Genomic DNA, 27,591 nt, shown 5'->3' with positions numbered 1-27,591 from the left:
AGTAGGCGGTTTCCCGGCAAATTTTTTATCATCATGTATTAGTCAAAACATATTCTTTCACATGATTGGTAATGAGAGCTTCCATTTCATTTTTTGAAATTGGGGCGTTTCCAATACTGGTCTTTACCTTTAATACCCTCTTGCTCTGAACAATCAATGGAATCAAAGAGATAAAGAGGAATAAAATCCAATATGAACGGAATTGATAAGGCAATGACAAGGAAATGATTTTCACATGAATGAATGTTTCCAATTTTCACGGAATCTGGTGGTTATTTTTCCAAAGCAGTGGTTTATTACGATTTCCTTTTTGACATGACTTTCCTAATTATCCTTATGCCTGTGCATAATATTTTCTACTTCTCTTGGTCTTGGTGTTAATTTTTCTCTTCCCATTCCTAGCTCGTATCTTCCTCAACTTCAATTCTTTTTTTAGCTCGACTTCTCGCACTTCAATAATACATTCTTGATATTCTACATCATTTTCTGTAAAGCAGTATTTTCTATAAAACCATTAAAATCCTCCCTTTTCCTCATCTTTGATATTCCTTTCACTCTATTAATCATGCAAGATGATTATAAACTGATTAATCATCGCATTAGACTTTCGAGCCAGAAGGGCTCTTCAATCTTTAATCATTCTTGATGAGCTTGAGTTGTCCAATCCATGTTTTAGATATAAATAATTTCTCATGCACATGGAAAATGTATTTCATCTGAAAATTTGACTGATATGTGCAAGCTCAATTTGATGTTGGGGTTAACTTTTGTGACATTTGTGTATTGTTCCATTGATTTGTAAGATACAAATGTGAAATAAATCCTCTGATGAAAAAGAAAGAAAGAAAAGAATTGGGAAGCAAATGGAGCACATGGCCATATCTGTATGCTTTTTAATAAAGCAGACAACCCTTGCTATCCTGGGGGGGGGGGGTGTTTCATAAAGCTGTTCATAAAGTTATGCATGACTTTACGAACGACTTGTATATGAAGTGCCAGATAGGATGCCCAAAGTTTTTTCTGATATTTCCAATAACCTCAATTAAATTATGGCCAAAAAAATACTTTGCATTAAAATGGTTGTTATAATAAGAATGTTAATCTACATCTGCACAGTTCAATTTGATAAATAATAATCAATAATGATTGAGCACCCCATTTGGCTTTTCATATACAAGTCGTTCGTAAAGTCATGCGTAACTTTACGAACAGCTTTATGAAACACCCCCCAGGTCTATCATCCCTAACAACCTACAAATCTGAACTTTGGTTGTAGACAGATTGTATAATCACTAATAGCACTTAAGAGTGGAACACCTTGTGTAACCCATCATTTATTCCAGCTTTCATAAGGAGGAAATCTAAAGGTCGATTTCAATTTTTTTTCTTTTCTTCCACATACTGTCTGTTTGGAGCCAGAAGGGCATCAACATACATGTATAAATTTACACAAGAGTCTTTTTGGTTTAAAACAAGATGATGCAACATGACAATACCTTCCCACAGCAAAACATACCAGTGATGTTAGTACAGTTAACTACATACCCTTACTCAGTTTTGTCATTTTTTAAAGATAAACTTGAGTTCTGGTAAATATACAAAATATATTCTCACAGAATCCAAGAAAACTTACACTGAATGTTCAAGATTACAAATAAATGACATATATATAATACAGGTACACCTGTAAATGGCAGTAATGAGCATAGAAAGATAAGGAAAACGGGTAAGCAGGCCCGACACCATGTGCGAATGGGAGTTGTGGTGTTTTATTGAAGATGATTTCCAGGAGGTTTTTATGAGTTTGTTTTAATTTTACTGGTTCAAACAATCAAGCTACTGCAAGGTAAACAATTCAGAATGAATTATAGCCATGTTCTCTTGACAAACGACTCCCTTACCGGAGCCCAACTTCCAAGATAAGCTTTAAAGGGGAATAAGAAAGCTATGAATTTTGAAGTTGCAAATAATTAAAAAAAAATTGTGAGCTTTTTGAAACACACAACACTTATGTGATCAATATCATTATCTCTTGCTGGGGTAGTTTTGTAATGGTGTCACATGTGAAAGGCATGTTTGCTGGGCAAGAATAAAAACCTACTTTCAGTTTAGATATTGGACTTGTGAACTAAAGGTTCCTTTGAACTATTTGTGGAGACAAACATTGCATATGAATGTACATAAGATTAAAAATAGTATTCAATTGTCTCAAGTGATATCATATCATGATATGTAAAAATCTCCTTTAACAGTAGAATAACCACTTGTCAGCAGTGCATTTCCTAGATAAAGAATGTGCATTCTTTCTTACATGCATAAGGAACATATTCATATACAAAAGGGATAACACTTTTCTTTCTTTATTTCAAAGTTTGAAAGAAAGAATGTACTGCTCTTTCTTTCAAGGCAACAAAACCCACAGTACATGTTCATAAACTACAAGAAATGATATCATTCTTACCATTATATACAATCCTGGGTTTAGTGAGGCAGGCAAGCAGATGAAGTTCAATATTATCGGCACCAACAAACTTGGAACATACTGGACATTTGATACCTGGAAAATAAGAACAATAGCAATCAAATTAATGAAAAAAAAAGCTGCATTCATCTATAGACAATGTTTTTACAGTTATAATACACATACAGAATATAAGATTCTTGCCTGCTATACAGGAGAGTATACAGTAAACAGAACCTCTGGTTTACTTTTTTGTGTTATACCCTGGCGCTCCTAGCTCCATAGAGTAGTACCCTTAATTAAAGCGGAAGTTCAACCTGATATGAAGTTTGTTTTAATAGAAGCAGAGAAATGAGAGAAACAAATTAGTGAAGTTTGAGCAATATCCATTTAGAAATAGGAAAGTTATGATCTTTTAAAGTTCAGTCAATCGAACACAAAGTGGAAACTCTGTGACATATATCTTGCAAGGTCCCTCCCATTAACCCTGTAATAGAAAAAAAATCGAAATGTTTATTATTTCCACTTCAGAAACTTTTCACTCATAAATTTACCCTATAAAATATAATTATTGAAAATGTGTTTTTATACAACCCCTGAATGAAACAAATCTATTTCGTCATAAATAACCAAGAAAATGAAGTTTATAAAGTTTTCTGTACAGAGCAAATTGGAGAGGAGCTCGTAAGATACGTCACACTATTAACAAATTAGTGATTTCCCATGCGATTTCGAGGAACCCCAAAATAAATAAATAATTTTAAAAAAACAATAGACAGAGGAAATAAAGCTACATGTACATACATGTACACGTCTGTGTATATATTTGTTATGATCTTATCCATCATCAGTCTTTGTGCACTGGAGAGATGAAGACCTGGGATTTGACCTTTGTTTGACGTCCTACTTATCTCTCAACTTCCTTTCTTCATCAACGTCTTCCTCCCTCATTTCCTCCTTTACCCCTCTCCTCCTTCTGTCACCCCTTTACCCTTGCCCCTTCCCCACTCCTAGGCCCACTCATAGGCCTTCTTTAAGGTATGCATTACATTGTATGTCTTGTAAATCAACTGCATATCATCTGTATAGGGTCAGAGGGGCATTGACTCTGTTAAAGTAGAGGAATTAACACCTTTATCTGGCTCTGGCTTTAAACTAAGTGTGGCTTGAGCATTTGATTTCAAGTACACTGTAGATTTAGCACCTTACAAATCTCATATATTATTACCGTTATTATTACTATTAAATTATGAATATGGCCAAATATTTAACTTTTCTCAAATCTTAGAGCTTAACAGAGATTTCCATACTACAAAATAAATGATCTAAAAATAATATATACCTGATATATAAATAATTGACTAGCTGCTATATTTCGGGATATCAAAGATACATGTACTTTCATGGATGAATGTTACAATATTGCATCTTTTAAATTGTGTATTAAGCATTGGGCAGATATATTCTTATAGTCTCCTTATTCACAGCTGATAGAATGTTGAACTCTCAAGAATGTTTGAATGAATATGAAGCGTTTGAAGACTAAATTGAAATTATATTCAATAGGGCCTGAGTTGAAACAGTTACCTGCCTGTCATGGTTAAACCTGATTAGCATTTTCGATTTCGGCTCTTTCAAAAATTAAATTTCATACTGATGTTTTGCAATATACACTGTATATGCAAAATCATGGCATATTTTCTGATATATTGGACTGGGAATTCAGATCATAAGTCATTTTCTATCACAAATATTTGGACCCTAGCTAGCTTTCCATCATGACTTATAATGAACAATGACAGGTCACAAACAGTCACTTCTTAAAAGGGTAAATTTGTACAAATAGCTTCACTTGATTGATCAACCACAATGATTCAATGCTTCAAGAATTTTCTAGTACAGTCAGAAGCACGAATGGAAAGAGCACTCAAGGATTCTTTACATCCAGGTGATCTTCATTGAAACTTTTTTGAAAGGTTACTTTAGTACAGGTATCAATTACAAATAATTTGTAAGGAAAAATGAAATGATGTGGTCTGTATGGACAGGTGGTGCTTCTGTACAGGTGGTCACTAAAGCAGGTTTCTCTGTACACCATTAAATTATATTTCCACATTTCCAAATAAAATTTGGCTTTCCAACTAATACAGCTGATTGTTCCTGTTCCTGTTCCTTGTTCCTGTAATTTAATTGCTTTTGAAGTGCTGGAGCTGCATAATAATGTTTAGGTTCCTGTTTTATTAATTGCTTATGAAAGTCTAAAACTGCATAATACTGCTGGTAGGCCTACATTGTACATGCACATACTCTACCAGTACAATCTTATGAAAGCTCTATACCAACCTGGCGCTATAAAGACACTTCAATACAACATCCTTGTGCATTACTGTATGTCTACACAATGTATGTGTTCCACATTATCTGCAGTGTGCAGCTGTTGATCACATTAATGTGGAATAATGTACTACACTGTACATGTTGTGATTTAAGAAAAATCATTCTACCAGTACATATTAATTTTGTCTTAATATCAGACAACAGATGGCTTCAAAAGTTCAAATATTAATAATAAACCAATGCAAGGATAAGAGAATTTGTCTTATCTTTTCAATCACACTTCAAAGCTTTTGCCCTGGGTATTGTAAAAATGGTAATTTCATGCCATTCCAGACTGTGATTCAGACATATTACCAGCGTAATGGAAGTTAAGAGAAGTCAAGGAGAAAATCACCTTGCCCCTTTCCCTGGCAATACTCACACTTCGATACACAAACAACACCCCTTTACTTTACACACAGTGTTGACAAAGATAGCTTTCTTACACATGCCCTCTACTGGACCACAAACAAGCAGCAATGCATTATGGAGTTGGCTGGTGTGGAAAATTGATTGCTTAGATTTTCTCTGCCATAGACAGAGGGTCTGATCTTGTTGGCTTTTAAAAAACTTGGAAGAAAGTCAACATGATGATCTAACATGTTTTTTACAAGATACCTTGCATCATTTTCCATAATTTCTTTTATAATGGTCTAGATTTTAAAAGAACAACTTTTTTGTATCACTGATCACTGTTACATTGAGTTCATAATCCATCAGCTAACCATAATGATAAATAAAAGTGAAAATATAATTGAAAACTCATTATATTGCAGCAGCACCAGCACCAGCAGCAACAACGAATTTCATAATCATCATCATCATCATCATCATCATCACCATCATCATCATCATCACCATCATCATCATCATCATCATCATCATCATCATCATCATCATCATCACCATCATCATCACCATAATCATCCAACAACAAAATGCCTCATTTTTCTGAGATGGAAAATTAACATAACTGTGTCAGGGAGTTAGACTACTCAGAATGGGTAGGGTAGCTATTTGACCTTAACCTGACCTTAAATCACAATGGGGATTCCCCCTGACTCCCTTGTCCTCAGTGAGGTCACATGCCCTCCAGCAAGATCTGGGTTAAGCTATTCCAAGGAGAGGTAATTTACACCTCCAAAAATAACACCACTTGTTGGTAGGGGGTTGGATATCAGACCACTGGACTCTCCAAGTACTTACATGTATGTGGCTACACTGCAGCATGATTTTTATACAAGACACTCAAAGTGTACTATCAATCCTTTTTCACCAAAACAATTGATTCCTACTCTAATAAATATTTAAATTTTGTTTTGTTTGTTTTTATTTTTTCAATAGAGGAGAATATTCAGTGTAATTTTACATTTCTATTTTTTTTTCTTCTGTAGTACATACATTGTTTGGAGGTCAATTTCATAACATTACTGGTATCCATGCACTATACAGGTCAATTACTGGTATCCATGCACTATACAGGTCAAAAGAGAATCTAGAGAAGTTTAAATTATACTATAATTAATGTATGGTACTTCATTTTTTACGTTTCCTCTAAACCTCCTATTTGGTATTTCATGTAAAAATAAAACAAATGAATATGCCTAATGTTTTTTTTTAAAGCAGATAAGAAGAGGGTAAGGCCAGAAGTCCCCCCCCCCCCCCATCCCCTCCCTCTCTCTCCCTTTCCCTGTAGCCTCAATCTCTGCACTGAAAATGTACCTGTCTTATGTATACAGCATGCATGCACATCCAGATTGTTTCACATAAAGTATTAAATAGAATACAGGGATGAGCTGATACAGATTGCAGGCCTGATGTACACAAGGAGTGCCCTTGGGGTATTTGGTTGTACAGGAAAAGCAATCATGTCTGTATTAGACCCAATAACAAAAATAATGAGCTTCTCGTCCGAACTTTTTCAAAAAAGGAGGAGGCAGTGCATTACTATTTACTATTTTGCCATTTTTAAATATTTTTTTCTTCTAAGATGGCTGCCATACTAAATATAGCTGGCCAAGATATATTTATTCACAGATATTGTGCTATGAGTATGTACTGTATTCATAAACCGAGGCTGTGGGCTGTCACACACAGGTACAGAAACCCACATGGTTTCTATTGTAACTGCAAATATGTCTCGTGTCAAGCAGGTTGTAATGTAGCCTTAGATTGGATCTAATTCTGTCATAAAAGTTGTCAAAATGTACTGTTCAAAGTCCAAAGTAAAATCCCTCCTGAAAACAAACACTGTCCTCTTTCTCAGCTTATTTTGACATACATTGTAATCTCAAAGGAGAGAGAGAGAGAGAGAGAGAGAGAGAGAGAGGGACAGGGAGAGAGAGGGACAGAGAGAGAAAAAACTTTTTTGTTTTCCTTCTTTGTTCACAGTAACCTCTTCCTTGGACATAGAAGGCCATCATAAACATCATACCAAAATTTGTTAAATGGCAAACAAAATTTACCAGTAAGTTGTGATTATAGGCCAAGAAAAATCATCTGTTGAGAGCCAGAAGGGCATTAACCTTGTGTTACAGTTAGTGCTGTAGCCGAACCGCCGAACCGAACGGAAGTTCGCCGAACATGGCACTTCCGAACCGAACCGAACCGAACCGAACACAAAGGCCTGGTTCGGATGTTCGGCAAAAAAAAAAAAAAAAAGTTTTTGCAAGCTAATAAACTTGTCATTTTGTACCTAATTTTTATGTCATGATTGCACATTTTATATTTACTTTTTTCCCCATTTTCCGCCTTTGTGATTTATGCCTATCCAGTGGTGGGCGCGACTTCACTGGTGCCATTTAAATCCCAAATCCTGACCACGCTACGTCGCGATCGCAAGCCATGAACAAGAATACATGTGCGTGATCAAAACAAGTACAGCTCAAACCCATTCAACAACAACAACAAAAATATTTTTAATTGTAACAATATCGAAAAAAAATTATAATATAATTAATGAAATAAATATATATTATAGTGTGGTATTTATTTATTGAGGAAAAATAGGAATTTTATATTTATCCTGTTGAAAATAAAAACTTATAAAAAACAGTTACTGACGAGCCTGATCGAGTCTCTATTCAAGATGTCAGCTATCATGACTCTAACATTAGACAACAACCGTCTCGGAAAATCTTTAAAAAATGTCATTTATTGACAAATTGAAAACATGAATCTTTTAAAATTGAAAATAAAACAGGATTCAAGACGGAAATACGAATGTAAGTAGTATTTTTCTTCACAAATAATTACGTTTAGAGCAGTTTTTTAATGTGAAATTCGTGCTGGTCGGAGCAGTGTGCAGAAGTCCTCCGTGCTGGTCGGGCCCGGCAGGCCGGCTGGCCCGCCCAGTGCCGACCGCCGTGGCTAGTATAACACTGCTTGCTATTATATTACCGAACCCCGAACCGAACCAAGTTCGGGTGAAAAATTGCCGAACTCTGCCGAACCGAACCGAACACGAACATAGCGTCTGACTTACAGCACTAGTTACAGTACATGTATTGACGCCCTTCTGGCTCAGAATAGATGGAACATCAAGATGGGCATACAAGTATGTGTATTACCAGTATCTATTTTTTTTAATCATTAAAGGTAAAGACCAGTTTTGGAAACGCCCCCCTCTCAAAAAATGAAATGGAAGCTTATTATCAATCATGTAAAAGAATATGTTTTGACTAATACGTGATCATACAAATTTTGCTGAGAAATCACCTACTAATTGATATATTTGGTTACTTGGTAAATCATTATATCTATTTGGACCTGACAGATATAACGCATGTGTCGCACTCGTGTGCGTAGTCCCATATACATCTCTCTGTGTACAGTGCTTGTAACTTTACCAAGACTGGGCCAAATTTCTGATCATTTTGATGATTCCAGAACCTTGCAGTACAACCTTTTCTGATCGATTCCACAACGTTTCTTTCACAATGCAATCGCATGACCAGAAATGGTCTTTATCTTAAAAAGCACTGAAGCAGTAGTGCACTGGATGAACTAACTGTATACTTTCTCTCCTTGGTTATATCTTGTGCTTGAGGGTGCATGAATATAACTGTGAATTCTGAGAAACTAGATGGAATTTTGACTGCGCGCAGTCGAAAATGATGCCTCCGCCATAGAGCAATTTAAACAAGTTTGGAGTTTAAATCTCCAGTGGTTCTTGAGATATCATGATAACAATCTCAATGTATGGAATTTCATAAGTTGACTTCTGTGACCCTTGACCTTTGACCTACGTGCTCCAAAATCTAATCAGATTGTCTTCCTATGGTGATACACACTATCATTAAGTTTGAAGTTTAAATCTCCAGTGGTTCATGAGATACATGTATTATGATATGGTGATACATACTATCATTAAGTTTGAAGTGAAAATTCTCCAGTGGTTCTTGAGATATCGCGATAACGATCTCAATGTATGGAATTTCATAAGTTGACCTCTGTGACCTGTGACCTTTGACCTACGTGCTCCAAAATCTAATCAGATTGTCTTCCTATGGTGATACACACTATCATTAAGTTTGAAGTTTAAATCTCCAGTGGTTCTTGAGATATTATGATAACAATCTCAATGTATGGAATTTCATAAGTTGACCTCTGTGACCCTTGACCTTTGACCTACGTGCTCCAAAATCTACTCAGATCGTCTTCCTATGGTGATACATACTATCCTTAAGTTTGAAGTTTTTACATCTCCAGTGGTTCTTGAGATATCATGATAACAATCTCAATGTATGGAATTTCATAAGTTGACCTCTATGACCCTTGACCTTTGACCTACGTGCTCCAAAATCTAATCAGATTGTTTTCCTATAGTGATACACACTATCACTAAGTTTGAAGTTTAAATCTCCAGTGGTTCTTGAGATATCATGATAACAATCTCAATGTATGGAATTTCATAAGTTGACCTCTGTGACCCTTGACCTTTGACCTACGTGCTCCAAAATCTAATCAGATCGTCTTCCTATGGTGATACATACTATCCTTAAGTTTGAAGTTTAAATCTCAAATGGTTCTTGAGATATCGCGCTAACAAACTCAATACAAGGAATTTCATAAGTTGACCTCTGTGACCTGTGACCTTTGACCTACGTACTCCAAAATCTAATCAGATCGTCTTCCTATGGTGATAAATACTATTCCCGAGTCTTAAGTTTAAATCTTAAATGGTTCTTGAGATATTGTGATAACGGTCAAACGGGACGGACGTACGGACGGACGTACGGACGGTACGGACGTACGGACGGTACGGACGTAGGGACGGACAACCCGAAAACATGATGCCTCCGGCACCACCTTCGGTGGCGGAGGCATAAAAATTGGGACAAAGAAATTTAGCTCCTTTTCAGGGAGACTACCTACAACCATGAACCTACTTACAACAGTGGTGAATTGGCCATGCTTATAATCTGAAAGTAAACAGTTTAAGATCTATCTGTCTGGGGGAATAAAATCAAACAATAGGGTCTGTAGCCAGTGTAGGAAAACATAGACTGTGTGGTGTCTGAAATGAAGTGCATTCAGAGTGTATGAAGCATGATGTACTGAAACAAAAAGAATTGTACTGGTACTGGTACACAATACAGTACACGCATGAAGTGCATACTGCACATGTATGTAACTGTAAGACAAAGGCCTGTATGAAACAACTATAACTAATGTCTGCCTACATTGGACGTAAATCAAGATGGGGGGGGGGGGGGTGACACCATTTTTTATGCTTGTCATAGGTTCTCAATTTTTGCCCTCCTCCCCTCCTTGTCTGATTGTTATGGATTTTTTTTTTGTCAGATAACTTCTTTCTTTTGTTGGTTTTTGTTGTCTGAACTTTTTAAGAACAGGACCCCTCCCCTCCTTTACAATTATGTTTAGGGGGATCGGGGAGGGCTTGCTTGTCTGAACTTTTTAAGAACAGGACACCACCCCCTTCTTTACAAAATTCTGGAGGCGTCCATGTAGCTTAATACAAAAAATAAACAATAAAATGCAGAATGTAAAGTTGTAAACAAACTCATGAGTAATGATCCTGAGGAATCAACTTTATGCATTTAGCAGGTATTCAGTTCAAGAGATAGGCCTATTGTACCCAAGCAAGATGGAAGCAAGATGGAAGCATGCGTACATGTAGGCACAAAGGATCATAATGAACTTGTAAGGTTCAGAGCATCATCCATTAGACATTCGTCCGTTGACAATCACGTATCAACAACCTCTGCCATAACAGATGAGTTCTATTGTATTCTTTATTACGTTTACTCAACCTGTGTGTTCAATGCCTTGTATGTTTACACAGGAAGTTCATTGGTAGAATGGGGCTGAAGGTAACATGCCTTGTCACCTGTTAGAGGGCATTTTCACACAAAAGGTTTCGTTGCTGGTATACATGGTATCGAAATATTACACAACTACAAACGCTTTCAGAAAATCAACCTACAATTGACAGTTAGATAATACAATGTAGCCTTGTCTTGGCTATCACTCATTGAAATGTGCAAACATGACAATGACGCAAATACTGTTGCAGTCTAGAGGTTTAAGGGCTTGACTTGAAATTCAAAGGTCGTGGGTTTGATCCCTGACACGGCACTAATGTCCTTTGGCAAGATATTCATCTCCCTTTGTCACTCGATACCCAGGAGAGAAATAGGGAGGAGAAAAAATAGGAATCTTGTTTGCCCAGGGTAGCCTCAACAATTGATACTGCACAACAATATTCATATCCACCCTGGGACACCTCTTCACTCATAATTATATGGGTCTACCGGTATATTTAATTATTTATTCTTTCAAATTCTCCAATTCTTTGATACAACATCATATATTAAGTGTACAAGTACGTGTATCTTCCCTTAAACAGTGGAAGAGGGCATGATGTTGATAATATACAAACAGCATCCATTTCAACAAAGAACTTGGTCTTCATCATTTTATTTCATAAATGCTTATACATCTATAAGGTACAGTACATTATGTAAATCATTATCTACTGGTATTCAGATATTATTTTTTTTAAGCAATAGGCTTGAATGGAGAAGATTTCGGGGATAAACATATACATGTACATAGTTCTATGTATTTCATTTCATATGTTCACAAGAAAATATTTCAATAGAAACAAAATTATTACATTCTCACACGGCTACACTGTAGGCTAAAGCTCTGTCATTCTCTCTTTCAATAGAATTGTTAAGGTTGATTATTTCAGTATGAGATATACATGTGTACATGACCATGTAACTTTTTTTTTTTTTTTTTTTTTTTTTTCCAAATTTTTATTGATTTTCGAAATTTTTTGTAACATTACAAAAACAACAATCATACAAGAATTAAATAATTGTATAACATTAAAAGAACAATAATCAAATACGAATCACTGTAACAATTAACCAAAAAAAAACAAAAAACAATCAAACAAACAAACAAACAGACCTGATGTAAAAACTAAAAAATCAGTCTCGGGTGGTTTGAACTATATCATTATCAAAATATAATTATGGATAATTAAAATAAATTCTCAATAGGGGACCATTTTCTATAGTGCATGTTTTCTTTGTGCTTTTGTTTAGCAATTACCAATTCTATATGTCTGATTTTGCAAATGAACGTTTCAAAACCTATGAAACTTACTACTAAATTCCTGCATTTCTGAATATAAATGTATCTCTTCAATAAAATAATTAAGTGATTTAATAATATTTTATGTGGTCCCTTCCAATCCTTTATGAATCCAAACATCATTCTTTTCCTAGATAGATCCTCATATCTGACAGATAGCTTTAGACCAATTTTATCAACAAGAGCTTGTCTTAAATCTTCAGCAACCTTACACTCATAAAAAAGGTGTAAAGGAGTTTCAACAGAGGTCTCGCACAATGTGCAAAGTTCTGTCTGAACTTGCTTCATTTTAAATAGTCTCTCATTGGTGTATAGAATATTATGCAAAATTTTAAACTGGAAGACTCTCATCTTAACTTCTATTGTGCATTTAAATGGGAGTAGATACATTTGTGGCCATTCCTCCTCTTCTATCCCATATTTAGTGGAAAATAGGGGTTCACAGACAGGTCTACATGTACATGTCAATTTACTAACTAAATCAACATAAATATTTCTAGTTTTTAGTTTTTGAATTTCTACTGTCAAAAGGTCAGACTGATCATGTTCAAAATCTATTTTCTCCAAGAACATTTGTATCAATAATTGATTAAATGAACTTCCCCATTTCTTCCTGACTAGCGATACTATTGCCAAATATATCATGTAGTATTTACCTGGTACTCCTCTTGCTTTCCAAAGATTAAATTGCACAATGTTTCCATGTAGATCAAAAAGTTGATATACATAACATAGACCTGCCTCATGAAAGGCCTTGCAGTAAACTGATTTATTATCAATAAGAATATATTGATTGTTCCAAACAATTTGACTAAGTACACTTGCTTGGGCTCCTTGATCATCAACAAATTGATTATACTCCTTTGTCTTGGACCATGCTAACAACAAGTTATGATAAAATATGGGAATTCCAAGAGAATTCAACTGGTTCATAGAATAATTACTCATAAAAATCAATTTTCCACCAAATCGTTTACTATGACCATGTAACTTCTTGTTTAATTTTAAAAGATTAACAAGGCATGAGCAGGATAAAAAATGAATACAGAGGGACCAGAAATGATGAAAAAATATTCCAACTATATTGAAGATATTCAGAACAGAAGGGAGAAAGATAAGCATTGCTAATGTGATAGAGACAGAGACAAAGAAATGGAAAGCATGCACTATTTAAAAAAATAATCTTCTCTGCTCCTTTGTTGAGGTTTTCATCAGAAATGAGGAAGTGGTCTTAGGAAGTGGTTTTTAAATTTTAAAAATAACATTTTTTCAGAAGCTTGTCAATTTATCAAGAGCCTTCTTTTATCTACCTTGTGTTTATTTGGGTGTAACTGTTGTTCAAATACAAGATGACGTACAGAAGAGATTTGCCTTTTTGTTCTCTTTTTCGTCATCATTTCTTTCAGCTTCCCTTTCCTTTATATTTGTTTCCTCACTGAGAGACGGGAGAATGAGAGAGGGAGAGAGGGAGAGCGTAGAGGGTAATGACACTGCAAGTGTTTGCAGATTTGGGTGTAACCAAGCATTGTCCAAATACAAAATGACGTACGGAAGAGATTTGCCTTTTTATTTCTCTTTTTCATCATCATTTTGATTGTCAAAGAAATTTTACTTCACACTGTCTGCTAAGAGCCAGAAGGGTATCAACTCCTATACTTTAACACAGAGTTAATGCCCTTCTGGCTCCAAACAGACGATACAATACGTTGTCATGACGAAGGTATAATGCCTCTATGTAAACCAATATACACAATGCATTGAAGAGGTAAACGTACCCTACCTCGTAAATCGAGCTTTAGCTAGCGTGCACAGTATGTTTTCCAGTTGGATACGCATCCTTAATTGTCTCCTTGCTCGTGTCATTTTGAATTCATCATGCATGTAAATAATGTAATGTACTGCAAACTATTTTTTCAATCACCATTTTTCTTTCCCATAGATCTACGAGTGGCCCTACCCTACATGTACCGGTATGTGGGTAGTATTTTGAACATTCATGTTTCTGAAGTCTGCGAATCCCCCACATGTACTGTAAGTATGTGCACAATAAGTCAGCAATGATATGTCAGTATAATCAGATTTACATGTACTGGTACATTTAGGCCCTGGAATGTCATCTATACAACTACCTGTGAACATGCTGGCACATTAGTGGAAGAAAAAAATACAATTTCTAATAATGGAAGTTCCTTTTTATTTATAACAGAAATCCTCCTCAATTTCATATCTGTTTTTCATTAGCCCTTCTAAAGCATTCAATATTACCTTCAGTATCAGTTTGTTTAACATTTCCCCAACCTATAAAAAAAAGTAAATATGTAAACTTGTAAAGATATACAATATGTATGACCTTACATACTGTAGAATTACTTAACAATCCTCTTGGTTATTTACCATTACCGGTATTGTAAAATAACAAATATTTAACTTGAGTATAGATTGTATTTGTAACAATGTCTACAAATACAATGTACATGTACATGTACATGAATACATACATGTATGTCCTTGTGGGACAGCAGATAGTGGAAGTTCTTTGGGTGGAAAGTTAGTACACCAACATTGAAATTGAAACATTGACATGCTTGAGTAATGAGAAAGCCAATTTTTGACAGGTTTTGCATGCAGACTTGTGATGATATTCCCTGGATCCATTTATATTTTCTATCCTCACACCATACACAGTCACTCAAAGTTCACAGATTTAATCATCTCCTCCAGCCAGCCAGCCCCGCCACCAAGCAAGCCCCGCCACCAAGCTAGCAAGCAAGCAGGCAGCAGACCGATTTAGCACACTCTCTGCTCTGTAACATATGGACCTCTAATAAACTACTCTTGGGACCGAGGGCTTCTTCACATGGCCAAAATACAAGGGCTCAGTGCTAAAAGGTGACCTGGGGGTGTTTCACAGAGATCATAAGTCAAAGTTAACTCTAAGTTGGACTTAAACATTACTGAGAGCCATGTGTAGCCTTAAAATAATATGTATTCAAAAGCGAAAATTCAAGTATTTTAGACTTTTTATAAATTCCACATCAAGAACATGAAATCTCCTTGATAATAGAAAATATGAATGATTTGAATCAACATTTGATGCCTTTGAAAATAATCTTTTTTCTTTATAGATCTATGCTATTAACGGCTTTCCATAATTGTTAAGTCCAATTAGAGATACATGTAAGTTAAACTTAGAATCTTTGTGAAACAACCCCGGGACACATTGGACCCCCCCCCCCCCCCTCCAATTTTTGTTTTAAAGTCTTAAAATAGGACTCATGCATACAGACTGTAAAACTTTATATATGGATCCCCTTGCAAAAATGTTAGGGTGGAGCTCTGACAATAGGTATGAGTCCATTTCCATTTCTACAGCTCTATGCATATTTATGACAGTCTCAACCCATTCTTGTATGGCACTCTTAAATCCAGGGGCCTCAATATTTTTGAAGGGGGAGGGCTGAGCTTTAGGAATGGGCATATCATCAAGATTATAATTTATAAGCATTATGAAATACGTTTGCTAAAAAAAAAAATTGGGGAGGGGCTGCAGCCACCCATGCCCCCCCCCCCTCTTGCCCCCACGGGCACTTACACATGTAGTATAAAACTATCAACTCCATCACACAAAAATGACAGCACTATACTTTCTTGAGTTTCTTCAATGGTCTGCAATTTCATTTTCAATGTTTCTATATATTTTAGTCAGGGTCACTGTCTCTGTTATCTTACCACCTACATGTACATGTATGATTGCTGGGTATTTCTGCAATACTTAGGGACGGGCGGAGCTAATCAGTTTCATTTAGTGTCAGAGAGTTATAATAGTATGCAGTGAGACACCTGTACTAATATCTTCCAACATAATAACATGCATAAAGGTTAAATTAGCTAGTCTACCCGTCGTCAACATTCACCAGAGCACTGGCAGGAGTTGCAGCCGATTTATTTGGCCATGGAAACTTTCTTTTGACAGCATGGGTTGAAAGGCTACAGCTCAATAGAAAGTCAATGTTGCAAGAAAGTTGAAAAGCTTGCATGGAGGATGCATGCTGTATTTGTTTTACATGGTGAAGTTATCATCTGTTTTGCACTCAGCTATTCCTATTCAAATACTTGACTTCCTAATTTCCATCTCCACTTTCAGGGGTTTTCCCATTCAATTTTGCAGCGTATATCCTGTACACTGTAAATAACCAGGTAATGACCTACATGTACGTGTACCTTACACTTTACCCCATGCAGAACTACACGTACATTATTGTATCCTAATTTAGCCTGACTGGTAGGCCTAATTAAAACTGACACTCAATTAACGGTTTTCCAACAAGTGACATACTGTACAATGTACAACAAATTTAGGATATTTTCTAGAATTATCCTGTTCATCATGACCAGCACTGGAAGCCCCCCCCCCCCCCCCATTCAAAGGCATACATGTAAATGTACCTTTTCACAATAAAAAACTATAGTAGATATTTTTTAACTAAACTATCTCTTGAAATACCAGCAGCTTACTGGGTACATGCTCATTAATTCTTCATCAAGAGCCTACAGTATTTCATATTACAAGGCTGTAACAATAAAATAGATCAGTCAAGGATACGACGAACCCTCCACTCCATACACTGTCTTTACCAGCTTCCGCTACCCACAATCTAATCCTCTTTCATCTAATTTGCACCCTTTTTCTTGCACGTTGCCCAGATTAATATGATAACGATACAGATAGTGAAATATATCATCTCCCGTGAGCCAGACAGACACCAACTCGTGTAATTTCATACAGAGTTAAAACCCTTGATGCTCTCACTCTCAGCAGATAAAATTTCCACTTTTGTCATGGCCTTCATCATTTCTCCATGGAAACCCATTATCATACTCACTTGATATCTGATAAATTCAGCAACTGAATTTCATATTTGGCATATCATCCTTTTGTTATCATATTGGATGCCAGGATTATTCAATCAATTTGCAGGGAGTCAAAAGGTCACCCTTAATGGCTCTGACTCTTGAGCACCATCCATAGGGTAGCATGAGAAATTACAGTGTATGGAACTCATAAAGCTGTGATTGGACCCTTACCACGTATCCCCCCCCCCCCCCCCGTGTATTCAGACTGCAAAATGTCATTGTATACATTGTACATGCTGTAATAGCTACACATGTATATAAGAAGTAACACTGTATTTCTACTCTGAACGTGGTATGAACAAACATTGTATGGCGAAACGGCCATTTGATCATCCTTTCAAATGAAAATTTGATATAGAATCAGCATCCCCTTCTAGAGCGAACGGTGTATCATCCGAAAATCGTTTAACTGAGCAGGGATTATTACGAGCATGCACTGATGATTGACTGGCTGTCATATCAACTGCCATCAATAGTTTCTCTATAGATACGACATTTCTTTACGATACCGTTTCCTAGTGTGTACGCTCCCTTTGTTTAAAATATGATAATTCTTTAAACGTTTCTTTAATATGATTGTTCATATTAATTTTCTTAAGTCTGAACAGGAAATACGTTACATTTTGGTTGGCAGTAGATAGGAATAGCACTTTTAGCAGCCACTTCCTGAATGAGCTTTTATCACAAGCCAAGGACATTGCTTGATTGTGCCCTGGTATAAATAGGCAAGGTCATAGTACTGCATCATGAGGGACCCCGCAATGCACTACAATGCACCACACTCGCTGCTGTCTACTGTACTTTGTGTAGGTCTTTGTTTGCATGTAACCTGTAGAGAAATAATGCAATGTGGGAAATACAATTATTAGTTACACCAAGAAACTCCTTGGTTGTACTTATAACATCAGTTATTCCAGGGTCCCTGCCATTGGCTAACATGTACAGTGTGTAACTAAGAATGGATTTTTAAATGTACAATCGTTATTTTTGTACTCATTAAAGTAAAAATATATATCACCAGCCCCCCTTTATAAGTCATAATTTCTTCAACTTGTTTATAAATGTTGAGCATTATCTTTAATATCTGAACAAGAAAGAAATTTCCATTACATTCTACATTACATTTAATCAATTACTCAATAGTTCTATTATTATGAATTATGTTGCAAATTCCAGAGAAGGATACATCTAATATGTTTTTGTTTACCGGTAATACACAATAATGAAGTCAAGCAGAATAAAAATGTAATACCAGTAGAATACTGTTATCATCTTAGCCCAACAGGAAATATCATTTGGAAAGGTCCTAGCTAATGTTCTTGACAATAGAAGAATACTATAGAAATAATGTCTTGCACAGAACACAGGTAAAGATGACGAAAGGGATGGAAGGCCTTGTAAATCATACTTTGGAGTTGAAATTATCTTCCCCAAAAAGAAATGATCTACATGTACATGTAGAAATGGTCTATAAATGGCAGATTCTACCAAGAAATGATTTCTAAAGAGCAACTCTGCTATCACTTCCCTCATCCCTTCTTTATTCTCACTGGCCTTCAGTGTCAATGTAAAGCACACGTAGTGACCATAAACAATTCATTTTGCTTCAGCTGTACTTACAATGATCTGATGTCAACAAAAGGACTTGGAAAAACATTCAAATACCAATTCAAATTAACAGAAGTGATATGTACACTGTACATGTACACTGTAGCTAATGATGATCCACATTACACATGTTTATCCTCTGCCAATGCAATACATTAGACAGAAAGAAGGGAACAAATGTAGGCTACCATTTCCCTTGGGTTTGAGGTCATATCATTAAATCATTATTGAGCCCATATAAGTAAGTGCTCTGTGCTCTTTTTTATTGGTTTTACATTTAAAGGCCATAACCTTCAGGGAAACTATCATATCAGGGCTCCTATGGAAACGACTAGGTACATGTAGTAGAAGTCAACTTCCATGTACATGCATGGATATTTGTGTGTCAACTATCTCTTCACAAGTCAATTTCACCTCCATTTAGAAGTAATATTTGCCCTATCGTCTTTACATCACGCAACCAACCCATTACTCCCTTCGCTCCTCTCAAGGCATCACGTTGAACCATTCATCTCCCAACATGCTACCCACACTTGGTAATACAGCATTCACATCTGCTGCTCCCAAAATGTGGAATAACCTACCCATATCTCTTCGTGACCAACAATCCAACAGTCAATACCTTCAAAATATATCTAAAAACTCACCTCTTCTGTGAACAATACTGTTATGCGCATTTGAATGCACATATGGAAAATGCGTTATATAACACATTATTTTTATCATTATTGTTACTGAAGTTACAAGTACATTTGAAGGTGATATCAATGTAAACAATACAGAGCAAAATCAGCTAAATATTTTTCGGATGATTGGTCTCCTCTTGTAAATAGAATTGACACAAAATAGTTTTACACAAGACAACAACTGTATAAAGTATAAATGAATCAGTCTACTGAAAGTACATTTATTACCATATTCTCTTTCACTTTCCCTGATCACCTCTGTACTACAGTACAGGTACATGCATAATCATATATGATATTGGATAATAGGGAATGTCATCATGAGACATATTGATCTAAAAAGTGGTTTCCAGGGTCTCACCTCCACGTATCCATAATGAGCTTGGCTCTGTACCAGTATAACCGTATGAATTAACTCTTTATATGCCATACAAATAATCTCCCTGTGCCACATTGTATTCATAATGGGAAAGATGTACCAAAGGCTTTTGTTTTCAGTTCAAGATTAAAGATAAACTTGAGTTCTGGTAATGCGATTGCATTGTGAAAGAAAAGGTGTGGAATGGATCAGAAAAGTTGATCATATAGCATGTAAGTAATGGTGTGTAAAGCAAGGTTCTGGAGTCATCAAAATCATCATAAATTTGGCAGAGTCTTGGTAAAGTAACAATCACTTACACAGAAAGATGTATATGGGACAACACACATGGTGTCGGGGCTAGTACTACCCTGATTTCCTTATCTTATATGCTCATTACTCAGCCAGTATACATTTTCTTCCAAAATTGTTTGGCACATGACATTTATTCGTAATCTTGAACATTCAGTGTAAGTTTTGTTAGATTCTGTGAGAATTAATTTTCTTTTTTTTACCAGAACTCAAGTTTATCTCTAATCTATACTAGTAATATATTCATAATTTCAAACCATTTCAAAACAACAACAACAATCCACTTTAACTGTAATGTCAAATAAAGGTCACTTATATTCTTTGTTTTGTTTTGAAAGGGGAAATAATTTCAAAGGAATAATACCATTTTGCATAAAAAGCAATCAATTACATGTATGTACCCCCCCCCCCTATATATAAATGAAGACAAATCAAAATATAAACAAAAGAAGGCCCCTCTCCCAAAAGTAAAAATAAACATACAAACATGCTTATTGCTTTAATAATTCTTGATAGATAAAGTTCATCTTCTCATAACTGTGTTAAACAATCTCTATGACTCTTTAGATTGATCAATATAAAGCTCTGAGTAGCACATTGAAATGTCAACAGACATGAAATGCGCTATAAAAGAACAAAGTATTATTAGTCTATGGTCTCAACCACTTAATGAAAAGAGATAAGTAGGAAATTATTCCAACTTTATTGGCAACGGTGTATAATAAATCCTCTAGTAGAATGCAACATCATATGTACATGTATATGTACATGTATGATGTAAGGTACGTGTATATTCACAATACATGTAGTTTCAGACTATCATGGTTCATCTGCCTTCAGCCCTTCACCATGCTTCCAGTCTGTAGATTATTGCAGGTAGGGCTACGTGTACATGTACATGCACATGTACGGCCTTAGTCATGATAATACTAACTTATACATACATAGGCTGGCCTATTAATACAACTAGAACAACTTTAGAGCAAGTTTAGAGTGAAAATGAAGGGAGGTTAGATATAATCTGAATTGTCCATAAATGTGATATACTGTACAGTGTATATCTTACAAAACAATAACTATAGATGACAGATCAAATCCAGTCCAATAATATTCATATTGCATTACTAATTATGTTAAAATATATTAATGATTGCATCAATTTTTTAATATTAACAACAATAATAATAGTGATAGATAACAATAATTTATTATCATCATTTATCATTATTATATTCATTATCATTATCATTACTATTATTATTATGAATATCATGACGATGATGAGGATGATGATGAGGATGATGATGATGATGATGATGATGATGATGATGACGAAGATGATGATGATGATGATGATGATGATGATGGTGATGATGGTGGTGATGATGATGATGATGATGATGATGAGGATGATGATGTTGATGATGATAACTTTTTAAAACATAATCAATATCATGTAAGATAGATTAAAAAAATAAAATGTTACGAATTTATTTCTAACCTTGTAATAAAGCCGGAGCAAATAGATGTGTAGGTAGAGACTGAGCATGGAAAGGGAAACTTCTTCCCCTACTCCTTCCTCCCCCACCCCCTGATCCACTTGCACCACTGGTACTACTACCACTGCCGCTGCCCCCTCCCGACCCCGAGCTAGGGGCACTGTTCTCTGATGAACTAGGGTCCGAGTCGGGGCCTCTACTTGCCCCTGACCCCCCTGGTATATTCATCGCTTGTCCATTTGAATGAGTACTCGTGCTGCCTAAAGACCGAGCACGATTTCTTTGTCCATTTGTAGACGAGGATGCGCTCGTATAAAGACGGGCTCCATTGTGATGTCCGTTGGAGTTACCGATAGAGAGATACCCGCCACTGGCTGTTGAACCACCAGGCGAGTCAGGCCCACCAACTCCGGCACCATATACCGTCCTAGGACTAGAACTCACTTTCTGCCCCATGATCAAGCAAATATTCCTCTCTTGCACCACTTTCGCGTAAAAATTCCAAAGATATTCCGTTAGGATTGGCGACGTTAGCCTTCCGAATGCGTCATGGTTTCATCCATATTCACAAAACAGTGATCGGCCATGTTGATGTCTGTGTTTTGCTATTGCTTAGTAGTCTCAATACAATGACGTAGTATCCAAACAACAGACGTATATAATGTGTGCGCTGCATGCAGTGCAGTGTGAGCATGGTGTGAGCTAGCTGAGCAAGGAGTTTGACTAAAGAGATGGCGTCCCGCAAAATCATAGTATTGACAAGATGGACTATATTATTAAGTAGCTTTGGGGATTAGTTCTCACAGTCATACTGTGTTGTTGAAGTGCACCAAGGACTGTGTTAGGTCCATGATCGAACCGTGGGCCCAAATCCATAAACCCAAATCCTCATTTCGTCTTTTTTTGTTCTGGGGGGAGGGGGCGGCGGGTATCGATCTTGCCAGTGGCTTGGTCAGCCATGGATTTTTACTTATGGGTTTAAAAAGTATTTGGCTTAAAGACTTTCGTTTTTAAAGAGGATGTCCTATGAACCTATGTTTTAATCTAACATGTCTGACCGTGACCCCCCCCCCTCCCCCGCAGGGTATTAATAAATACGGAATCGTTTTAACAACAAAAAAGGTAACCAGAAACACAAATTAGTAATGACTGTGAGAAAATCAAAATTTCACTCAGTTCTTTTTCTGTAATGAATCAGGCGTTTTAATTTAAAAACGTTAAAACCTCCAGGGGCGTTCGTCTTCAGAATTCGGGGCATATGCTCAATCGGCTAGCACTTATACATGTTAATCCAGGGATTGGGGCAACCCCTAGATGTGACGACTGCGGGGACTACAATAGTCTCATGTGGGTTTCATAATTACTGGAGTGGTTTCCGGGATTGGGTCATTCTCCATAAAGGGTTGGCTACTTTCCTTTTTTGTTTGTTAATAGAAAGCTTCTTATCAGCCTCTCGAACAATAAAGACCACATCTCTTGAAAATGAAAAGTGCCCTTTCTTCAACTGCCTGATGGGCACCCTGCATCGATTTCTTCCCTTCTTGATCTACCCTTATCGGGTAACTTACTCAATGTGGAATTTTCTGACTTCCGCAAAGGTAACATCGCCTATAACTTATAAGCATTTTTTCTTTTCGGGGGGGGGGGGGGGGGCTTTCATATTAGGATATTATTTTCTGTCGGGGAAAGAAATGCCATAGATTTAAATGTGTTTTTTTTGTCATAGGATAGGCCTAGCCTATACGTCAGATAAAAGGGAGCAAATTCACCTCTTAAGGGACATCGATTGCGTCAGTCTCGGGGGCGGGGTCCTTTGTTCAATTGAGGGGGTAAATATCATCCCTAGAGGGGCACTTTTCTCAAACTTTTAAAAATTGGAGATTGATTGGTCAAACACCCGGATCTCCAAACCTAATCATGTCTTCACACTCTATAAATGTCAGCCCCCCCCCCCTCTCTCTCTCTCTCTCTCTCTCCCACCCCCTCTCTCCCACCCCCTCTCTCTCTCTCTCTCTCTCTCCCACCCCCTCTCTCCCACCCCCCCCCTCTCTCTCTCTCTCTCTCTCCCCTCTCTCTCTCCCTATATCTCTCTGGTCCTTTCAATCATTCATCAATTAAATCAATCAATCAATGAACCAATCAAACATTAAATCAGTCAATCATTTAATCAACCAACCAATCAGTCAATCAATCAATCAATGAAGCAACCAATCAATCAATAATTCATTCAATAAGTCAATCAACCAACAAATCAATCAATCAGTCAATCAGTCAATCATTCAACCAACCAATCAACCAATCAATGAAGCACCCAATCAATCAATCAATAATTCATTCAATAAGTCAATCAACCAACAAATCAATCAATCAGTCAATTATTCAACCAACCAATCAACCAATCAACCAATCAGCAAAGCACCCAATCAATCAATCAATAATTCATTCAATAAGTCAATCAACCAACAAATCATTCAATCAATCAACAAAATTATTAACAAAATGAAAAATAATTGTGCTATAAAGGAAGAAAGGTTTTTATTTCTTTAAAAATCAAATATATACGCTGTCAAAAAATATTGATTTGCGGACGATTGCATTAAATAATTTCTACATCTTAAATAGCAAGGTATACTCTGCAATAATCATTATTACACATAATATTATTGATAAACTTATCAATACACTATAAATATATTTACAAGTCTTCCTGCATTTGATCTCAACTGAATGTTTATGTAAATAATCTCTTTTGACATGATAATATTACTTCATTTATTCCACAACATAATTACCACACATTTACTGATTGTACTTAAACTTGCAACCGTACATTCTACTATTAGACGAACATCTCAAGACAAGAAAAGTGAATGCACATGCAGTATTTGCTTTAGCTGACATGTAGTACGAATGTGACTGAATACATACTTGTAGTAAAGCATCACAAAGTTGGACGAATGAGCGACATTGATCTTTTTTTTTTATATAGCTTTTCCTCAATTACTATATTTTATATTTTAAGATTTCTCTAGAAAAAAAAACTGCGTGCGCTTTATTCTTCCTTATATGAAATAATGTGAAAACAGACATTCTTGAGTGTAAACCTCCATGGTAGGGCTAGTGGTTAAGAAGGGGAGGGGAATCAGGAATTATGTTTGTCCCCCCCCCCCCCATCCCCACTTCAAACACAATCCTAGATGTGCCCGTTGATACCTGCAACTGTCATCAATATGTCATTTAAAGTTACTTTGGGTTTTAGCCACTTCTAGACAATTTCACAATTCAGTATAAAACGACTTTGTTTATTTTGCTATTTATCATTAGAACAAATTTTGTAAGGTTTACCAATTAAACAAAGAAAATGCTTACAAACAGTACCACGCATCAATACAAATTTGATTCACTTTTTTTTCAAAGTGATCCCTTACAGTGGTGTTGTGTGTAAGTCTGTACCAGACTTTAAAAAGAACTTTGTTTATGTAAGGAATATAATAATCATCTGGTGAGTTTTAAAGCACTTGGCCCATGTAAAACAGTAAATCATTAGAATTGTAGCATGCTATCATTGTGCACTTTCATAAAACAGACTCATGATTAAGTGAATAACTTATACACTGCCTTATAATTTCAAATATAGACAAAATAGTTCGAATTGACTCGGTCAATATAAATTAATACCTGATTGTCCAAATTGCATAACATTAAAAGGCACTGGCCGCCCCACAACCAGTTTAATGCTTGGCATCCCTTTATTTGCCAATTTACGGTGATCAGTGGTGGCCAAGGGGAGGGTGCACGTGTGGGAGCATTCCCCCCCCCCCCCCCAAGTCAAATCCCTGCACCACATCCCACTTTTAACATTAGAGCCGGGTGCCGCCTCTGACTGTGATGTAATCATCCTATATGGTGTAAACCAGATAGCCCCATCCAGTGGGAGAATGTTTACACCCAGGCAATACACTATTTCAGACGAAACTAATAACATCACACTGATTTAATTTGATCTTAAATCAACCTTAACGCATAATGATGTATCCAATCATAGGGCTCTAAAAGCTGGCTTCTGATGTCAGCATGATGTGATCAGAATGACCAAATGCCCAATATCCCTGTCACAAAAACAAAGCATCTCGTTTAAAAACTGAGGACGAGTCTTTCAAAATTCTTAGCTGCTTAATGACTCTAGCAACGACTTTACCATTGCATTTTCTTTCGACATCAGTTGACAGAAAAATGATTCATGAATGAGTCTTCAGGATTGAGAAAAATACGTTTTTTTTTTGTTTTTTTTTATCCCAGGGGTGACAGAATGACTAGTGAATATGTGTTTTCGGGCTTTAAAGATAACCACGTGGTTCTTTGATCTGACTCGTAATCATCGTCATATCGACGCGACCGAAACCAGACCGACAACAGACCGCACACAGACTTTTACATTAGACCTATACCCTCGCAAGAACAAGGTGTTGCCCATCGTCAGTCGATTCGGGTCGGTTTGGGTCGTTCTGGAGATACTACTAAGGTATATAGCTCAAGTTTCAAGCATCAGATAACCACGTGGTTCGTGGTTCATTGATGTCCAGATGGAGGCCGATCTGACTCATAGAAAAGTCTTCGTACCCCAGTCATACCGACACGACCAAACCAGACCCGATGACAGACCGGACAAAGAATAGTCCCACCCTCGCAAGGACAAGATTTTATCGATTACCGGTCGGTTAGGGTCTGCATTGCCGTGTGACCGAGGTATAAAGCTCAAGTTTTCAAGCGTCAGATAACCACGTGGTTCGTGGTTCATTGATGTCCCGATGGAGGCCGATCTGACTCATGGATGTGTCTTTAAGGTTCAGTCTTCAAGCTTCAGGTTAACACGTGGTTCTTTGGTTGACATGGAATGAACCGCTGGAGTAACACGATGATTACAGAGAGAAGCGTCGAAGCGAATGTCATCCCACAGGCAACCATAAACGAGGCCAAGTATTCCCCCGATCGGTCTCGCAACAAACCTGATGGCGAAGAAAAGAAAAAAGAAAAGGAAGAGATTAATGAATGTGAGGTTAAGATGATACGTAACACTTTCGAGAGTACTTGTCGGAACCGACTGCTCGATGCGTAATACCCTGGAGTTATGAAGTAGCGTGACGGAATTCGCCTCCCGAGAGTTGACGAATTTATCCGAAGGTACCCTGTTTAAATGTATAATTTCAAGTGATGAAATTGCAATTTTGCCGGGAAGCTATGTAGGGGATTAACAAACGGCACATTCCCATTTAGAGTTTTTTTTTTTCTCTCTCTCTCTCTCTCTCTTTGCAGAGCTTTTAAAATATTTTAAGCTCGTTTTTGTGGTTGTGTGATTGTATCGCGTGTGGCGAAAGACATTTAAATAAAAAGCTGTTGACATATGATAAAGGGGAACTTTAAAACTGCGTTCGTTAGTATTCGAGGGTTACGTTTTATAATGATTAATATAATACGGGGGCTCGAATGAAAAGAAATCTTTCTTATGTTTTTAAGAGAAAAGATAACACGTGACAAATGTTAAATATCTCAGATCTCGTCTATTCAATTTCATTGGGACAATAATAAGAGAAGACGAAAAGAAAATGAGAGCTGTAACCTCGTCATCGTGTCCTACGAAAGTTCCCAAAATAAGACACAGGATCTTGTCATCTCGTCTGCTCCTCACAATAAGGCAGTCCCAGTATGAAGGGCGTTAACTCGGCATTCAAGAATGGATTACCTGAACAC

The 27,591-nt window shown here is 36.6% G+C and overlaps 2 protein-coding genes across 2 annotated transcripts in view; both read right to left on the bottom strand.

The window, feature by feature from the left end:
- LOC762803 (E3 ubiquitin-protein ligase znrf2) overlaps nt 1-22,506 on the bottom strand; it is a 31,761-nt gene extending 9,255 nt beyond the window's left edge. The window contains exons 1-2 of the mRNA XM_001198564.4: nt 21,846-22,506; nt 2,462-2,557 (exon numbers count right to left, since the gene is read on the bottom strand). Coding sequence (XP_001198564.2) covers nt 2,462-2,557; nt 21,846-22,299 — 550 coding nt within the window. The 5' untranslated portion in view covers nt 22,300-22,506. The remainder of the gene's footprint in view (nt 1-2,461; nt 2,558-21,845) is intronic.
- Nucleotides 22,507-24,353: 1,847 nt separating this feature from the next.
- The window catches only part of LOC587497 (monocarboxylate transporter 13), a 43,837-nt gene continuing 40,599 nt past the window's right edge, over nt 24,354-27,591 (bottom strand). The window contains exon 4 of the mRNA XM_787224.5: nt 24,354-26,849. Coding sequence (XP_792317.2) covers nt 26,704-26,849 — 146 coding nt within the window. The 3' untranslated portion in view covers nt 24,354-26,703. The remainder of the gene's footprint in view (nt 26,850-27,591) is intronic.

This window comes from Strongylocentrotus purpuratus, unplaced genomic scaffold (assembly GCF_000002235.5).
Source record: "Strongylocentrotus purpuratus isolate Spur 01 unplaced genomic scaffold, Spur_5.0 spur5_scaffold_8, whole genome shotgun sequence".
Classification (NCBI taxonomy): domain Eukaryota; kingdom Metazoa; phylum Echinodermata; class Echinoidea; order Camarodonta; family Strongylocentrotidae; genus Strongylocentrotus; species Strongylocentrotus purpuratus.
This window is presented reverse-complemented; position numbering and strand designations above follow the sequence as displayed.